Source organism: Pelodiscus sinensis, chromosome 26 (genome assembly GCF_052426305.1).
Source record: "Pelodiscus sinensis isolate ZL-2025 chromosome 26, ASM5242630v1, whole genome shotgun sequence".
Taxonomy (NCBI): domain Eukaryota; kingdom Metazoa; phylum Chordata; order Testudines; family Trionychidae; genus Pelodiscus; species Pelodiscus sinensis.
Window position 1 is genome coordinate 7,908,258 of NC_143077.1, and position 18,031 is coordinate 7,926,288.

Sequence of the window (18,031 nt, forward strand, 5' to 3'; positions counted from 1 at the left end):
AGCATTTCAGCGAGGCAGGGGAGGGGTAAGTCAGGCAGAGGTTTCTGATTTCAGCTGCAGCATGATGTGGATGACTAGAAGTGCTGAGCAGATTAAACTTTGTTCCCACGGTGCTCAGTCTAAATACTAGAGCAAGGGGGGGGCTGCCACACGCCCTGCCTTAAAAAGGTTTCCATCATGCTCAGGGTTGACAGTTTCATTCGATGGCTCTCAGCCCCCGTACTGTGCAAATTGTTCCAGCCTCCCCGGCGATCAGGATACAAAATGTTTTTTTGAGACACTAGCTCATGGGCCTGGAAGGAGGGGACCACACAGGGACCTTTTTGGCAGGCAATATTTCTTGTTGGAACTTTCCCCTCTCGGTGTTTTGTACAAAGGTGGGCTGCACATAAGAAAACAGAGACGTTTCTGTTTCCTCCTAGACGGGAAAGAAACGTAGCCCCATGTTCTCTGGCAACCTGCCACTGAATCAAGCACAGCCAGCCGTATTGACTGGACACGAATGGGAACTATAAATGCCATGCAGCGCCCTCTTCTGGGAGGAGCTGTGCATGAACGGATCTGGGGTGAGGTCACACTTAGAATGTGTGTGCGAGAGACACATGTGCACAGAAAGTGATTCACTTCCATTCTGCCACACCAGCCAGACATCAATCTAAAGATTTTATTTTGTGGGTTTTGCTTTTTCACATTTTAGCCAGCAGGAATCATTCAGCCACCATCGAAATGGGTCAGAAGGGTGATTTGGGGAGCTGTCAGAACAAGTATGAGGCAGGATGCAGGGGCTGTTTCGGCAGGAGGAAGAACAGTTGCCACTTTCACTTGCGTTAGCGACTGAAGAACCCCATTACTCCCCCGGCAGCTGTCAGCACACCTTTTGTAGCAAGAGAAAGTCCCGCAGCACCTGAAACAGAGGAAATGTTACCCCAGTTCATTAGCTGTCCGAGCAGGCCTGTTAAGCCTTTTCTTTGTTGCAACCCTTTCCAGCAACGTTCATGCTAACACGAGCTAACCCAGGGCACAACCCGACAAACGACCCTTCGTCGTTCTTGGCCTAGATGTAATGGATTTCGTTCTGAAATCGGCCGGCCTTTTCCCAGGACTAGTAAAACGGCCATGTGCTTGGTTCACCTCCCACAGAACACTTGGGAATCTCTGTATTCCTCTGTCTTTGTTCATTTCACTCTAATGCAGAACAGGGAGTGAGCCCAGTCCAAAGCTAGAGTGGATTTCATCATAGAAGGCTTCCTTGGGCCATAGCCTGTAAGGGCCATGGGTGGCTTATGTGAGCAACCGTCGCTTCTTTCTAATCTTTTTCCCCTCCTCGCACTCGCTTCTCCTGGGCGCTGAGAAAACTGTCCTCTAGGTCAGGGGTGGACAAGATACGGCCCTGCCAGGCCTCTCAGGCACGGAGCAGCTCCACACTGTTCTAAGCGACTGGCTGCTTCCTGTGGCTCACGGCTCTGGGTACCAAAGTAGCAGGGGGAGACTGTGCATGCTGCCCCTGCACCCCAGCAAAATCTCTCCACTCCCATTGGCCAGTTTCCAGCCAATAGGAGCGGAGAGATTTTGATGGGGGCTGGGGGGCAGCGTGAAGCCTCCCCCTCCCCCCAGAGCCCATAACAGAGTCACAGGGAGCAGCCAGCCATTTTGAGCCACCTGGGACTGTGGTGGGCAGGGAGCTGCTCTGAATTCTGCACTTAGTCCCCTACCTTGATCTCCCTTCTGCACCCAAACTGCATCCCAGACCCCACGCCCCTCCATAGACAGGTGCTGCCCTTGACCACTTACCAAAATGTTGGCATGCCCCCCCCATAAAAAATAATTGCCAACCTTGCTCTAGATCAGTGGCTCCCAAACTTATAGGCATCACACCCCCTTTTTCATTTTTGAGAAACCCTCGCCCCTCCCCCAAAAATAGCAGCAAAACTTGAGCCAAAAAAAAAAAAAGTTGCTCTTTTAAGAGCAGTACAGGCATTGCCCTTTTATGATGGCCATTTTGAAGTCTGTGCAAGAGACTCCATCCTCCCCTGAATTTTTTTACCAGAGGGACCAGGCTTTTTCTTGGGGAGGGGATTGATGCTGGGTCACCTCGTGCCCCCCCAGAATTTCTTCATGCCCCCTTAGGGGGGTACTCCCCCCAGTTTGGGAACCTATGCTCTAGATCCGTGGTCCCCAACACAGTGCCCGCGGGCGCCATGGCGCCCGCGGGGGCATTTCCATGTGCCCGCCAGGTGCTCGGGGCTGGCCTGGCCCCGGGCGCGCGGCGCTTGGGGGGGGGAGCGCCGGCCCCGGGCGCGCGGCGCGTGGCGGGGGGAGCGCCGGCCCCGGGCGCGCGGCGCGCGGCGGGGGGCGCAAGTGTCCCCGCCCCCTGGCGCCCGGCGGGCGAATGGCCACGCCCCCTGGCGCCCGACAACCTCGAAAGGTTGGGGACCACTGCTCTAGATGGTGCTTGGTTCTGCCGCTAGGGCAGGGGACTGGACTCGATGACCTCTCGGGATCCCTTCCAGGTCTAGTGTTCTGTGATTCTATGAAAACCAAAAAACATTCTAGTATCTGCGTGTTTGTGTTCCCCTGTACTGCAGTGATGGCCTCGTGCAATTGCACGTGCACCTGGTTCCATGCTGGGATGCAGCTAGTGTCCCTTACTCAACATCTCCTGGCTGGCTAGATCTGCGAGTCTGAAGAAGCATTCCCCATGGCCATAGGAAATAATGCCACCGCTTGTCCAATCCCATTGCTTGCTTCAGACAGTTTCATCATAACAGCAGAGGTGAAAGGAGCCAATGCAGAACTTTGGTAAGAAACTGCCGGCTGGGGCACTGAGCTGCAGGGGGAGGAAGGAAGCGAGGGGCGCTCCCAGCCTGGCTTCCTGGGCTGCCTGCAGGCTGCTGTGCTAGAAGCAGGCAGTCTGGCAGGTTAGAGGGGCGGGCTGGGGTGACTAGGACTGCCCTGGCCCGGAGCCCCCCCACCCCTCCGCTGCAATTTCAGGGTGGGGGGCTGCAGCTGCTCTTACCCCAGTTGTGGAATTTTTTTTCCTTTTTGTTGGGTAGAGAGCGAGGCAAAGCGCACCGCCTGCTCTGGCTCCCGGCTGCCAGGGGAGGGCAGAGGAGCAAAGTGCACAGCCTGTGGCTTTCCCTCACTCCCTAGTCAGCAAACGGGGGGGGGGGGGAACACCTCAGCAATGGGAAAAGTGTGGCTGCAGCCCCCCCACCCCAACCACCTCACCCGCCAGCCCCCTGCCCTGAACCCCTCCTCATGCCCCTCTGCTCTCAGCCCCTCATGCAGCCCAACCTGGACTCCTGCACCCCCACATCCCAACCCTGTGCCCCAAGCCCCTCCTCATACACCCAACCTTGACTCCTTCATCCCTGTCCCCAGCCCATACTCCTGTACCCCCCATGCTCCAACCCCCTTCCCTGAGCCCTCTCCTCATACCCCCTGCGCTGAGCCCCTCATATACCCCAATCTTGACTCCTGCAACCCCCACACATGAACCCTCTGCCCTGAGTCCCCTGCACTCCACCCCACTCTTCAATTTCTTACAGCTTCTGTGGTGTGGCCAGCCTTCCCCCAGTGTTTGGACCTCCCTAAAGCGGATAGGTTGTGACAGGATCTTACCGGTAAGAAACTGAAGTAACACAGGGGTGAAAGTAACAGGATCATGAAGGGAACCTTAGGCAAGTGCCGAATGAGGCAGAGAGCCCAGGGTCACCAGCAGCGAGGCCCCGATGATGGGAGAACTAGGTCAGAGGCATAGCGAGGGCGATATGCATCTGGGAACCAAAAGCAAAATTTGTGCCTCCCCGCCGCCACGTGGCAGGGCCCTGAACCTGGCACATGGCTGAACCCGACCCTGGGAGGAGGCGGGAAGGAGCTTGTACCACATCTTCCCCCACCTCCTCCAGTTTGGGGCCGGCCCCCGCACCCACTAACCCGCCAGCAGAGATAGAGGAGGGTGGGGCTGGGGGCCCGGAGGAGGCTGCAGCCAGCAGCGGTGGGCGGAGGAGGAGCAGGCAAGCTGAGGGATGATGAGGGAACAGAGGGGGAATAAATTGGTTTGGCGCCCTCCCTAGCGTGGCTCCTGGGGGCAACTGCCCCCTCCCCCCCCCAGTCCCCTCGCTACGCCCCTGAACTAGGTAACACGGCACATACGGGCCTCATCGGCCAAGACCGTGGAGGAGCAAGAGAAGCGAGAGCTAAGGCGGAAATGCTTGGATTGTCTGTCAGTGTTGGCACGCCAGAACATCGCACACAGAGGCCCATGAGCGAAGGGCAGCTGCTCCCGTGGACTCACCAATGGATTGCAGCACCGCCACGGTGCTTCCAGCGGCGACCCCGCCTCCGTTGGCGACGGCAGCTGCTGACATCATCTTGGCCCCAACTGACCCGGCGGCGATGCCGGCGCTAGAAAAGCCGGCTACCCCGAGTACCGCGGGGACAGCAACGGTGGCGACTCCTGCAGGACAAAACGTGCCGCAATGTTAATAACCCAACGGGAGCCCAGAGCCACCCCGAGACCGACTCCCTCCCTGTATGAGTTGCTCCTGCACCGAGCCACTCCCAATAGCTCCATTTTTGCAGGGGCAACATTCAGGATGGGCTTGCACATTTTCAAGCAAAAGGTCTGCAAGCAAAAGTCCAAAGGGCTTGTCGCCAGCCCCTCTCCCTGATCTCCTGGGGGCGCCGGTACCTTTGCTTGCCTCAGGGAAGACATCAATGAGCTTAAACTGCAGCAAGGGAGGTTAAGGCTGGACATTAGGAGAAACTTCCTGCCTGTCAGGGTGGTGAAACACTGGAATAAATTGCCTAGGGAGGTTGTGAAGTCTCCATCACTGGAGATATTGAAGAGCAGGTTGGATAGACATCTAGCAGGGATGGTCTAGATCAGGGCTACTCAACATGCGACCTGGCCTGTTTGTTTGCAGCCCGTGGGTGGGAGCCAAAACAAAAAAGGAGTCAATAGAATGGTCTTCTGTTGAGATGCAGTTTAGTAGTCACATTCCTGGACTGTCGTTGCTCATTAAAAGGGCTGTTATATGGGTGGAAATTGGGTAAATGTTGCATTTTATTGATATCAGCAGAATTGACTTAAATGGGGCCTGCGTGTTGTGTTAGTCTTGCCTTAATCTTTGTATTCATGCCCGTCAGTGTGAAAGAAGCTATTTGCATGTGCTGTGAATATCATTGTGGCCCCCCCCAAGCTTCCACAGTTGAGTAGCCCTGATCTAGACGGTGCCTGGTCCTGCCGTGAGGGCAGGGGACTGGACTGGATGACTCTCGAGGTCTCTTCCAGTTCTAGTGTCCTAGGATTCTATCAGCCAGCCAAGCGCTGTGGCCATCTGCTCGGCCCAGGTCATTGGGGCCACGGCGCCTGGCTCTGATGAGAGGCGAGGGCCCTGTGCTTTGGGGGAGCGGATGAACCGTGCGCACCCAATGCGAAATAAATCTGTTACAAGCTCAAGCGTTTGGCAGTCGAGCCACCGCCCTGAGCTGGGCACTTACCTAATCCAGCGACTGCTCCAATAGCAATGGGGATATACCCTAGGAAAGGAGAGGGGGAGAGTAGTGAGCCATCGGCCGCTTTCACACAGAGAAGGACAGAAAGAGGGAGAGGCCTGTGGGCGCGCCCTGAATTCTGTTGGAAAGTTCTCTGCCCCTAACCCCGCTGGACTCCACTTGGCCACTCACTTGGAGCACGGCGAGGGGCAAACACCCCTTAGTCATGAGCCATGTACTGGGTGCCCCATTCTGTCACCAGAAAAGCCCTGTGCGGCCTCCGGCGAGGCTGGGAGGATGGCGTCTCGTCGGAGCAGCAGGGAAAGGAAGTTTCAGAGGCTCCAGAAGGGATATTTGGAAGGAGGTTCCATGAAGCAGGAGGCTGGTTGACTCTGCGGTACCGCGCCAGAATCTGGCTCCACTCCAGTTTTTCTGAGCTAAAGCGTGACCCACTCCGCCTTTGGCCAGTGTGCTGCCCCCATGCCGCGCCGCAGGGATAGACCACGGACTGGACTGCATTAGCAGAGCAAGTGTCCTGCACTTGCTCAGGTACAGGGGCATTGCCAAGCTGGATCAGACCCACGGTCCCTCTCCGTCCAGGATCTTGTCCCTTAAAGGGCCGGAGCCAGAGGTGGGAGAGGACACGGCAAGCATTCCCGTTGTGGGCTTGCTGAGTGACTGGCTGCCTGCCCAATGCACGGATGACTTGGCGGCGCCGGTGCCAGATGCCGCTCCGGGCCAAAGCTCTTTTAGGGAAAGAATAGGACCTTACCAACCATGCTTGAGACTCTGACCCACGTGCCCTGATCTCAGCGATTGCGGCTCCGCTCCGTCAGCCCTGAGCAAAAAACCAGAAATGCACTTAGACCCGTTCGGAGATGCCTCCGTGCCCTGTGCCGTGGGGCCAGTGCCAGGAGCCTGTGGTTATGTCTGCATCCGTAATCCGCATAGGGCAGCTCCCGCCGAGCAAAGGCCCGGGACAGCCCTGGGGACATACAGCCCTGGGGACATACAATACATGAAAGCATCTATCAGGCCCCTTCCTTTGCAGAGCCTGAGCTAATAACGGGGGTAACCCACCTGCCCCCATCCTCTTCCTGCATAGCTGGCCCCAGCAGGGAGTGTGTGGGACCTTCTCACCGACAAGTGAACTAGCTGCAAGGAGTCATGCCCAGTGCACATGTGGGAGCAGCATAAGCATCCAAAGATTCTAGGGTGGGGATGGGGAACCTAAGGCCCGGGGCCAGCTGCGCCCCCTGGCTCCAGCCCCTGAGGCTCAGGACTCCCCTCCCAGCATTGGGGAGCCGGTGCTGGCCCTCCAGTTCCTCCCACTGGTCCCTGATGGGGCTGGAGCACACAAAATCTACTAGCCTAGGCCCCCTGGTGTGCGAGTGTCTTTCTCCTTCTCAGTTGGGGCCACATCAGTGAGGGTTTGGTTGGTTTTAGGGGTTTTTTTTTTGCTTCTCACTTATGTGCAGCCCCGACGGATTTTTCTGTGGGTCAGTGGCCACCCTTGTTCTAGGGTAATAACCTCTTCCTAGCCCCTCTCTGCTTTTCCTTTCCCCTGCCTGGACTGGCACCAACTCAGCACCGGTGACCCCCTTCTCCTTCCTTTGCCCGTGGAGAATGTGCGAATTCCTCTCCTTCTAGGGCAGCTGCAGAGTACACTGGGATGAGGCTGCTAAGAACTAGATAATACGCCAGCAAGGGGAGATGCCCTACCAGGCCCTGGGTGGGGGAAGCCAGACACTCGCTCTCAGCTGGACTCCCCCAGGAAAAACGGTAACAGACAAACCGTGCAATCCCCCGGGGGGACATGATGACTGTTTCTCACCAATGGCTCACTCTGCTGGCATCTCCAAGTCCTGGCCCCAAAAGCTGGCACATCGCCGTCAACAGACCCCCCCCTCACTCCCCCCGGTAGCTTAAGTTCATAACTTTGCTAACCACTAAAAACCCTGGGCTGACTAAAGACACTCGATTTCTGGGTTAGGACAAGAATCCCTAGCTCCCTCACCCCCTTTCTGCTACAGTGGCAGGGGTGTAAAACAAACCCCATGGCCTGGACTGGTCCCTTAATGTAGAATATGGAGTTGAAGACTATCTGCTCCACCTTGCACTGAGCTGTGATGCTCGGGGCACCTCTCCCCGACCTGACCAAGAGCTCGGTGTAGCTCGGAAGCTCGTCTCTCACCACAAAAGGCGTTGGTCTAGTAAGAGCCAAAGTTTGCATCTCTAGAAACTGGCACTGTGGAGGCGGAGGGTTCGGGAGTTCAGTGCTATGCAGGGAGTGGGGAGGGTGACTCATAACCCAGCTGGGTTGCCAGGGGGAGGGTGGCTCAGCCGGGCTGTGGGGGGAGCCAGGAAACCCAGTTGGAGGGGGGAGGGCCGTGGGGGGCCGACAGCAAGGGAACCAGAAATGTCCTTCCCCTGGTCCGGATTTACATCCTTCGCTGCCATTGCTCCACAAGATGTAACGAGCACATGTGCCCAGGGCTCCTCTCCGCTGATTGGCCCCAACAGAAGGCTCCCCTTGCAACTCTGCACACAAACAACCCAGCAGTGATGAGTTGGAAACTAACCTGATTTTGTAGCTTTCTATTCTCCAGCTTCATTCGCCCAGAAACAAATGTTCATTCCCAAGTCCCCCTAAGTAATAGTATATCGTTGCATATCATTCGCGTAATTTATGCACGCCGTTTTTGGAGAAAAAAAGTCATGTGGACGGGTTTTTTTTTTCACAAAACCCCCGTTTTCTGCAAGAGCCTTATGCCTCCCCTGCAGAGGAGGCATACGTTATGCAAATGAGGGGGAGGCATAAGGATCTTGCGGAAAACAGGAGTTTTGCACAAAAAAAACCCATCCAAACTATTTCCCCCTCCCACAAAAATGGCGTGCATAACTTATGTAAATGATATGCAGCAATATGCTAATCCGCACCTCATTTGCTTACTCAGTGCCAGCCAAACCGGCACTGCTCCTTCTTGCGCAAAAGCCCATGTCCGCAAAAATGGTGGCTCATTAGGGATGCAAATGAGGCGTGGCGATTTGCATATCTTCTTGCGCAACAATGGGCAGTGTAGATGTAGCCTCTTTGAGCATTTCACAGGGGATTTCATTTAAAGGCATCATCCCCTCCCCTGGCTGTTCATCTCTCCGGGGCTGCTTATAAAGGACACGTAACATAGTTGGCTGATTTCTGCCAAGACCCCCTGACTCATCCATCCCTCCTAACACTGAACAAATGAGCAAAAATTAGGGGAACCCCCCCCCGGGCTTTATGTGATTCTTGGCAGCCCCTCACTCGCCCTTGACCCATCCCCGCGCACGCAATTCCCAGCTGCGGGCCGAATGACGGAGCGGTCCTTACCCAGAGCGCAGCGACTTACCTCCGGCACAGAGGGAGCAGAATGACTCGCCTGCTGCGCAGTGGAGCTATATCAGGGTCCCTGGGTACCAGGCAGCTGCGACTGCGCAGGTGGGTGAGCAGCGAGGACCAAGCCTCCCCCGCCCAGAGCAGGGATGGGAAGAGCCCACGCCCCGCTCCCCTTTCTCCGCCCTGCCGCTGCGCGCAGGGACACGAAGGGTTTGCATGCTCAGTCTCGGGGCACCCAGCGATACAGCCACTGGAATGAAGTGCCTCCGCTCCTGATCCAGTCCTAGATGGTACAGTCCCTCTATGCCCAGCAGTAGCTTCCCCAGGAATTGAAATGGGGGGGGGGGATTCGAATTTACAAGGGGAGGTGTCAGGGCCGATGAGGGGTGGGACCCTGAGGGTGAAGTGGGGTGTAATGCACCATACATAGTTCACAAAACTGGGGGGGTGTAGGGAAATTCAGGGGGGGTATACACTCCCATGGGGGGGGTAGGGAAATTCAGGGGGGATATACACTCCCATGGGGGGGGTAGGGAAATTCAGGGGGGGTATACACTCCCATGGGGGGGTGTAGGGAAATTCAGGGGGGGTATACACTCCCATGGGGGGGTGTAGGGAAATTCCTGATGCCCAGACAGTAAATCCCACCCTGTCCCCATCCTAGCCCTGCAGAGACCCACCTGCCCCCTCCATGCCCAAGAGCCATGATCTCTCCAGATGTTTGAGCCAGTCTGCCTCCTAAATGGTAGGAGTTTAGGATCACCACCTTGGGTTGGCAGCTTCCTCTTACCATAACTTTAAAGCAAGTTAAGGGTTTGGAGCCGGGATGGGATTGCGTCTCATATAGCCATCCAGAAAAGAGACAGAATCAGGCAGGTGAATGGGGCTGGCTGGGGGCACCCTCTTTCCCCCTGTCCAGAACTGCCCCAGCCTCCCTCCTCCCCCGCATCTTTAGGGAGGGCAGTGAGGGCTGACGCTCCTCCCCCTCCCCCCATTGGTACAGAGATGAATAAAACCATACAGAAAAAAGAATCACCAGACAGGTGAAAGGGGTTGGCTCCGGGTGCACTGCCCCCCTCAAGTCCAAGCCCTGATGCTTCCACCCCACCAGATGTTCTTTAGGAAGGGGGGGGCTGAAATTCCCTCCCCTCCCCTCCTGATTTGTACAAAAACTCCCCTTTGTCAGGGAGCGAGGGGAAAGTGCCCAGTGTGTTTCATTCCTCACTCTGGCTGGGGAGTGCAGGGGGCAGATGAACCTGGACCTGCTCCAGCTGGGGGATATACACCCCCTCCCCCAGCTGTGCCTGCTGGAGCTGCAGCAGCCATGCAGAGGTGCGTCTCACCTGGCCCCAAGCTGCTGCGGTGAGGGAGAGACGGGGTTGTCTTTTCTCCCCAGGGCAGCCTGCATCCTGAACCCTCCTCCCCAGCCTCACCCCAGAGCAATGATTTAAATGAAGAAAATCAAATGTTAATTGAGTTAAGGACTCGAGCAACATCAGGTAAATCTCCTAGGCTGTGTCTACACTGGCATCCCTTCCGGAAAAGGGATGCTAATGTAGCGCTTTGGAATAGGCAAATCCACAGGGGATTTAAATATCCCCCGCGGTATTTGCATTAACATGGCTGCCGCTTTTTTCCAGCTTGGAGATAAGCCGGAGAAAAGCGCCAGTCTAGACGTGATTCTCCAGAAAATAAAGCCTTTTCCGGAGGATCTCTTATTCCTACTTGGAAAACAACCTGACCCTCTGGGTTCCACCCTCTTCTATGCTGCTCATGGTTTAAAATTCAGCTTGGTAGGTTGTTGTTGTTTTGCTTGTTACATTAGCTGAGAACAGGGGTGGGCAATTATTTTTGATGGGCGGGGATCACACCAAGAAATTGGTAATTGCTCGGGGGGCCACACTCTTCCATGATAGTAATGGAGGAGGTGCAAGAACTGGGATGGAGGTTGACTACACAAGGGAGTTTTGGGGTGCGGTGGGGGGGGTATGAGATCTGGGAAGGGGTATGGGTGCGTGTTTCCAGCCTACGAGAGCTGTAAGACTGTGCTGGGGGCAGGGACAGTGCAGGAAACCTCTCCTCTCTTCAGTCCTTCCCCCTCCCCTGCTCCCTGAGCTCTCAGAAGCACATGGCCCCTGCAGACAGCAGCTCTGAGCAGCCTGTTGGGGTGGGGCAAGCAGGGAGCCTGACTGAGGATCCTGCTGGCCGCAGGTCAGATCCGGTGGCTTGGCGGGCTGGATCCAGCTTACGGGCCGTATCTGCCCACCCCAGGCTAGAAGATTCAGCGTACAAGTAGAACGATGAAATGGCACCACAAGAGGGGAAAAGGTAATTGGGGCAGGGGGATTTTTAGTGACATGGTCCAAACTCTGTTTCTGTTTCAGTTTAATGCCCATGTAACTAATGCCTGGGCTAGACAGCGAACGGTTTCAGCTTGTCACAGTAATGAGGGGATTGGACAGCCCGTGGCAACCACCCCTCCCCCTGGGCCTTAGAGCTTCCCCTATCACTCCAGCCTTGCACGATGCAAAATTTCTATCCGCATCTGCAAAATGGAGCTATCTGCACCCACTCCTGCAGGGGCGGAGACCCGTGGATATAAAGCGGATTGCTGCAGATTTGCAAGGCTCTACCTATCGCTGTATTGCAAGCCTACGAGCTGAGTCACCAAGAAGCAATGAAGACAGTCAGTAGAGGTGGCATCGCGCTACGTGGTCACCCACCCCTGAGCTAGGACTCACTAGCCACATTGAGTGGCCACAGGATTACGCCCCAGGCTTATTTTAAAACTAGGCTCAGAGGAGGAAGCTGGATTGGCTCTACTGCTGACCAGGGGTGGCCCGTGAACCTAGGCAAACTAGGCAGTTGCCGAGGGCGCCACTGGCCTGGGAGCCCGATGATAACGTCACAGGGTGCTGGGGCACCCCTTGATTATGTCACAGCCATTGATGGCCATGCAGGTGGGGGCGCCGATCTCACCTTCTGCCTAGGGCGCCAGCTGCCGCAGCCGGCCTCAGGCCACTCCTGCTGCTGACAGAGGCTTAGAGATAGGGTTGCCAGGTGTCTGGTTTTTGCCTGGACTGTCCATTATTCAGGTCCTCCGTCCACTAAAAAAACCAGAAAATACGGGACATGTGAAATGTCCAGTATTTCCTGTTTCCCTCGGATGGAAGCCTGGCGGGGGTGGGGGAGTCTGTGGGACCATTTAAAGGCGCAGTGCCCTCTTTTTTTTTTTTTTTTTGCTTAACAACTTTGGCTTCCCCCTCTTTTCCTCAACAGAATTTTTGCCCAGTGTGTTTTTTTTTTAAGGGGAGTGTGTCAGTATTTTTTGTTAAACCATTTGACAACTCTAATTATCCTGCTCTTTTTTTGCCATGAACAGCCCCTCTACGCTCCTGGCTGGGGGGTGGTGGTGAAGGTGTACGCACACACGGTACACAGTCTTTACCAGCACACAATCAACAGTTTCCAGCTGTAATAACTTAGCACTTTTGCATTTGCAGGAGTTTATTGATTTGTCACATTTCAGCCAAGAGCAGGAATTCGGCCATTAAACCCCACAGCACTCGACACCGGTGGTTGAGAAGGCAGAGCAAGCGACAGATGGGCAAGAGCCATTTCTATAGGCCACACTGGTTTGGCACGTTCCACTATGAAGCTGTTTCTCTAGCTTGCTACTTGCAGGATTAGCCGGAAGGGGCAGCCGCAGAAGTTGGTGTGACTTCCAGAGTGCACAGGGGCAGCTGTCGCTTCAAATTAAGGCTCCGACTACTGCCCCAGCACCTACCAACACAGCTTGGGCAGCAGCAGGGAGACCTGTGACACCTGAGGGGAAACAAAGAATGGGATGCTCAGTATTGCAACACGCTAGGCGGTAGGGATGTGAACGGGTCACTGGGTGATGCTTACTGGGTAATGGTTAACCAGGGCCTGGGAACAGCCTGTCCTGGGCAGAGGGCTGCTCCAGCCCCTCCAGCAGCCCCAGGCAGGGCTGGGAGGCAGCAGCCCAGTGCAGGCTGAGAGCGGGAGCTCTGTGTGGGGCTGGCAGAGCCAGCAGCTCCCTGCAGGGCTGGCAGCTCCCTATGAGGGGCCAGGAGCTGGCAGCCCTGCAGGTTGGGAGCTGCTCCAGCGGGCTTGAGCGGCTCCCCGCCCCTCCCCCCCACCTTCTGGGATCCTGTGTAATCAGTTAACTGATTACACTGCCTAACTGGTTAGCTGGTAAAACAGGATTTGACATTCCTGCTATCAGGCCAGTGATTTCCTTCCTGTGCCCCTGCCCTGGAGAAGTCGCGACTCTCTTGCTTTCTGGTCGGCTGTAAGAGGTTCCCTTACACCAGAGGCCAGAGTCCAGTTCTGTACTTGGCTGCCCTGCCTTGATGGTGCAGCCTGGAACGGGGGAGGAAGGAGGTACGATCCAAACACGCTGGGCTCTAACTCTCCCCCCAAGGGGCACATCCCCAGGGAGAACAGACCGTGGCGGGTGAACGTCTCTTCCTCTGCGACGAGGCAAACGAGCCATGGTCCAGCATAAGCCCCTCGCCAAAGGGCTAGTGAACAGAGACGCTAGAGCAGGCTGCATCTAAGGACGTCGCAGCTCCCTAGCAGGGGCTGTGAGCAGCAGGTCGGGCCAGGCAGGGGAGAGACTGACTCCTCCCCAAGTGCAAGAGAAATCAGAACCCCATCAAAACACCAGGCAGGGTTGGTTCTAAGGGAGCAGAGTCCTGGTACTTACCCACGGATTGCAGCACGGCCACAAGGCTTCCCGCGGCCACCCCTCCGCCATTGGCTATGGCAGCCGCTGACATCATCTTGGCCGCAATCGACCCAGCTGCGATGCCTGCCCCAGTAAAGCCTACTGCCCAGAGTGCAACGGGGGCGCCGACGACGGCAACTCCTGCATGCACCACACAGCCGTGTTACACACAGTCCAGGCGCCTACCACAACTGCTTCGGCAGCACGGCTGGTAAGGTGATAAGAAATGCACATACAGACTCACACAGGCACTCACACTTCACATGACCTGACGGTGACCAGTCCGTCACAGGGCCCAGCCAGGATCAGGACTCCGGGGTCTGCTCGGTGTCATTGGCACCGAGTTGGTGTCTGGCAGCTCTGATCTAGGAGCTGTGTCCTGGAGTCGGTACCCAAAAAGCTTCCTTTTGGGTCCCGATTTAGCGAACGAACCTTGACTCCTGCACCAATTACTTTACTCAGATTTGACGAACCAGTCCTAACAGACTGTAGCACACTTACCTAACCAATCACACCCCGCCACCTGCATTGCTTTACACCTAGCAAAATAATTCTACAGCAGACAGAAACAATTAAAAACCAGACAGAGAGCACATAGACCAGGGCTGGGGAGCCTCAGGCCTGGGGCCTGGATCTGGCTTCTGAGGTCAAGCCTTCCCCACTCCTCCACCCCCCAGCATTGGGGAGCCCAAGCTGGCACTCCAGCCTCCCTGTGGGGCTGGAACACACAAAATCTACAGCCTGGGCCCCCCCTAGGCTCTGGTGTGTGAGGGGTATGTGGGGAGGGTCTGTCTCCTTCTTAGTTGGGCCATGTCTGTGAAGGGTCTTTTTTTTTCTTCTCACCTGTATGCGGCCCCCGACTGATTTTTCTGTGGGTCAGTGGCCCCCAACTCAAAAAAGGTTCCCAGCCCCTGATACAGACAAACAATAGGGGAAAGTGGGAACCATAAAGATAGAATAAAGGACGGAGGATTTCACCACCCCAACCATTGGTAAGTTGCTTCTTGCCAGCCTTGAGATCTGTTTCTTTATGTGGTGATACTGACATCATTAGGACCAGGGGCGGATATAGGGCAGGGCGAGCGGGGCGGCTGCCCCGAGCCCCACGCTTCAAAAAGCCCCGCGCATGCGCCGTGGCAAAGGGAGGCCCCACGAAATTATGCTGCCCTGGGCCCCGCAAAATGGTCATCTGCCCCTGATTAGGACTGTATCTTCTTATAGCCTGGGATGGCACTATTTGATTGCAATTTAGATGCAAGGAGAATATGCAACTCCCAGCTTTTCGGCTAATGGCTGCTGCTCCTTCAGTCTGGCTGCAGATGAAGGCTTTAGGCCTTCCAACATGGCTACCGGCCTTCCAGTATGGCTACTTCCCACCTTTCCAACATGGCTACCGGCCTTCCAGTATGGCTACTTCCCACCTTTCCAACATGGCTACCGGCCTTCCAGTATGGCTACTTCCCACCTTTCCAACATGGCTACTGGCCTTCCAGTATGGCTGCTGGACTTCCACTACGGCTACAGAAAAAGGCCTTATCCTTACAGAGCCAGCCAGCCATGGACCCTAACCCTAACCCCTGCCCAGCTCCTTTCCTGGATGGTCCCTGTATCGTGCTTCCAGTAGCCAGGAAGGGTGACAGGACCATTTGAGACCCACTCCCTCAAGGAAACCGCCAGTTCGCAAAGCAAGCCTGGCACGGCACATTGGGGGACGTCAGGAGCAACATCTTGCCTTCCTAGCTCCATTGATGCTACAGGACTCTGCTGCATCTGGGGGCCAGTGGCACCTTGGAAGGGCACCCCCAGGACAGCGGCAGGGGCGACAGCGCTCACCAAATGCATGGACTGTACAAGGAAGGCCCATATGGATCCAGCCTCTCGTTTTTCGCACAAGCAAAATGAACTGTGGCCTGGCAGGGTTTCACAAAATGAACTGTGGCCTAGCCCTGCTGCCTCGTGGGCTAGGGAAGAAATCAAGCTGATAGGGACCAAGTCCTTGATCCCCACATGCCTGAGCCTGAGGTTCATTCGCACCAGCTAGGGTCTTGGCAGGGGCAGCTACTGAGCCGGGAGAGTCCCTGGCTAAGCGTGATTTTGATAAGTGCAGAGGTCAAGTGTCAATCAGTCACCGCCCCGGGGGTAGCCCCTTACCTGTCCCGATGCCCATGCCTGCCAGCGTGAGAAGGCCGCTCCCTAGGGAATGAGAATTGGACGTTAGTGACCTAGCAGAGGCGTTCAGATGCGAGAGCCACGGAACTGTGCCCCGCTGGGCAGGTCGGTGCTGCTCACGAGTCCTGGGATTTTTGCTTTTCATTCAGCCCTCTGCACTGAGAACTGCTGGGTGCCTCTTTCACGGGCAGGGTGCTGGAGGATGAGCGAGATGCTGACTCAACAGGGGGAGCTGCCCCTTGGGGTCCCTTTCCCTGTCCCGCAGCATCTCACCAGCCTGTGGGCTGTTGCAGAGGCTAGGGAAGCTGTGAGGAGTCTTGGCACAAAGTAACCAATGGTCAGAACCCCTTTCTAGCTGGGAGGGGGTGGGGGCTGGATCCCAGGCCCTGCCTCTACTTTACCCCTTCCCCCACCATGCCTCTTCCCTGCTTCCTATCCAGAGCAAACCCCATCTCCGCTCCTCCCCTCCCTCCTAGAGCATTTGGAATGCAGTGAAACAGGTGTTTGCAGTAGGCGGGAGGGGCTGGGAGGGACAGGGAAGAGGAGCTTGGTTACTGATTCCATAGTGTAGATGGCTACACAATTAACCAATAAGCATGGGCTTATCGGTTAATCTTATCGACTACGCGCACTCCCCACCCCCAGGCACCTTGCTGCCTCTGTATCAGAAGCAGCAAGGGACGGGGCAGTGGGAGCTGGTGCCTGGGAGGAGCTGGCGTAAATCTGGCTCCCCATGAGCACTAGATCCATCTGCCTCCACCCCAGCGCTGCTGCCTCTGATAGGGCCACGTCTACACTGTAGCCTTCTTCTGGAAAAGCGTATGCAAGTGAAGCGTGGAGTGGAATATCACCGCACTTCATTTGCACAAGTAATTAGCAGCTCATTTTTTCAGGAAGAACGGCTCTTGCACAAGAGAGGGGGTTTTGTGCAAAAAGGAGCCGCCTACACAGCTCCTTTTTGTGCAAAAGCCTCTTGTGCAAAAATGGCCCCTAATTAATAAGGCCAATGAAGCGCGGTGATATTCCACTCTGCACTTCATTTGCATAAGCTTTTCCAGAAGAAGGCTACAGTGTAGATGTAACCATAGAGAGGCAGCAGCGTGGAGGGTGACGGGGGCAGGCTGGAGCCAATACACGCAAGGAGCCAGCTTTCAAGCCAGCATATTGGCTTCCACAGATCCCCTGGTGCCCCCCATGCTGTCTCCTACAGAGGCACGAGGAGGGGCACGCAGTGATGGCAGCAGCCCTTGTCCACGGGGGTCCGAGTGGTACAGGGAGGAGCCAGCTTGAAAGAGGCAGCAGCGTCGGAGGGACGAGAAGGCTGCCACGAAGCAGCCTCTGTCTGAAGCTGGCCCAAGCTCCCCGGGACAGAGGCTGCCCCTCTGCCTCTCCCCCACCCCTGCACTACTGCCTCTTTTAAGCTGGCTCCCCCCGTACCACTCGGACCCCCCCATGGACAGGGGCTGCTGCCATCCTGCGCTGCTACAGGGCTGCAGGGGGCTCCTGGGGAGTGGGGCCAGGAGTGCACTGACTGTCAGTCCCATCCCGGGCACTATCGTGTCGTGGTGTAACCGCTAAGGTGTCATGCGGTTACACGACTGTTCCGTTACCCGCTCTCTAATTTCCCCCCCGGGGGTGCGCCGGGGTGGGAGCACCTCTGTGGTTGGCACCTTTGATCAGAGCAGCAAGAGAGGGCGGGAAGGGATTTGGGGAGGCTCCCGTCTGCTGCAAAAGGAACCTTTCCACAAAAAAATCAAGGTGGCTCTGAAGTGGGCGCCCCATCCTGCCCCCACCCCCGCCATCCTTCAGAGCCGGGCCAGTGGGACTAGTTCTCTTTGCTGCCGAGGGAAGCCCCATTCTCACGCCTGCTCCGCTGACAAAGCCCTGGCCGGGTTGATCTAGTTGGGATTGGTCCTGCCTAGAGCAGGAGACTGGACTTGACGACCTTCTGAGGTCTCTTCCAGCGCTACGGTTCTATGAGAGCCTGGGGGCTGATCTGGGAGCTGGGTTCTGGGTTTCCTGGGGGAGCTGGCGGTGACTAGGTGGGGGAGCAGTTCTTGCTCCAGGCTCAGGTAAATAGGAAGCTCTTACCGAACATGGTTGCAGTGCGAGGGTTCTGATCCGTTGCTTTGGTGGCAGTGTCACTGAGCAGAGTCGGAAATGCAGTTAGTCCAGTTCAGACCAACCACCCGAATATAGTCCTTGGGGGCTGGTGCCACAGATGTGAGACTCCA

At 56.2% G+C, this 18,031-nt stretch overlaps 2 protein-coding genes across 3 annotated transcripts; both read right to left on the bottom strand.

The window, feature by feature from the left end:
- Positions 1–650: 650 nt before the first annotated feature.
- On the bottom strand, positions 651–9,045 carry LOC102444539 (interferon alpha-inducible protein 27-like protein 1). 2 transcript variants are annotated; one of them, XM_006125963.5, is made up of 5 exons: positions 8,889–9,045; positions 6,272–6,337; positions 5,506–5,544; positions 4,298–4,459; positions 651–904 (listed from the first exon to the last, which is right to left on the bottom strand). In XM_006125963.5, exons 2-5 carry the CDS (start codon positions 6,276–6,278, stop codon positions 828–830), a joined length of 285 nt encoding a protein of 94 aa, XP_006126025.1. In that variant the 5' UTR covers positions 6,279–6,337; positions 8,889–9,045; the 3' UTR covers positions 651–827. The 2 variants fall into 2 exon arrangements, with proteins under 2 accessions (XP_006126025.1, XP_025041861.1); XM_025186076.3 differs by lacking the exon at positions 8,889–9,045 and adding an exon at positions 8,082–8,166.
- A 3,319-nt stretch (positions 9,046–12,364) lies between these two features.
- Positions 12,365–18,031, bottom strand: LOC102444302 (interferon alpha-inducible protein 27-like protein 2A). Its single transcript, XM_025186075.3, has 4 exons — positions 17,889–18,031; positions 15,780–15,821; positions 13,608–13,769; positions 12,365–12,700 (listed from the first exon to the last, which is right to left on the bottom strand). Exons 1-4 carry the CDS (start codon positions 17,893–17,895, stop codon positions 12,627–12,629), a joined length of 285 nt encoding a protein of 94 aa, XP_025041860.1. The 5' UTR covers positions 17,896–18,031; the 3' UTR covers positions 12,365–12,626.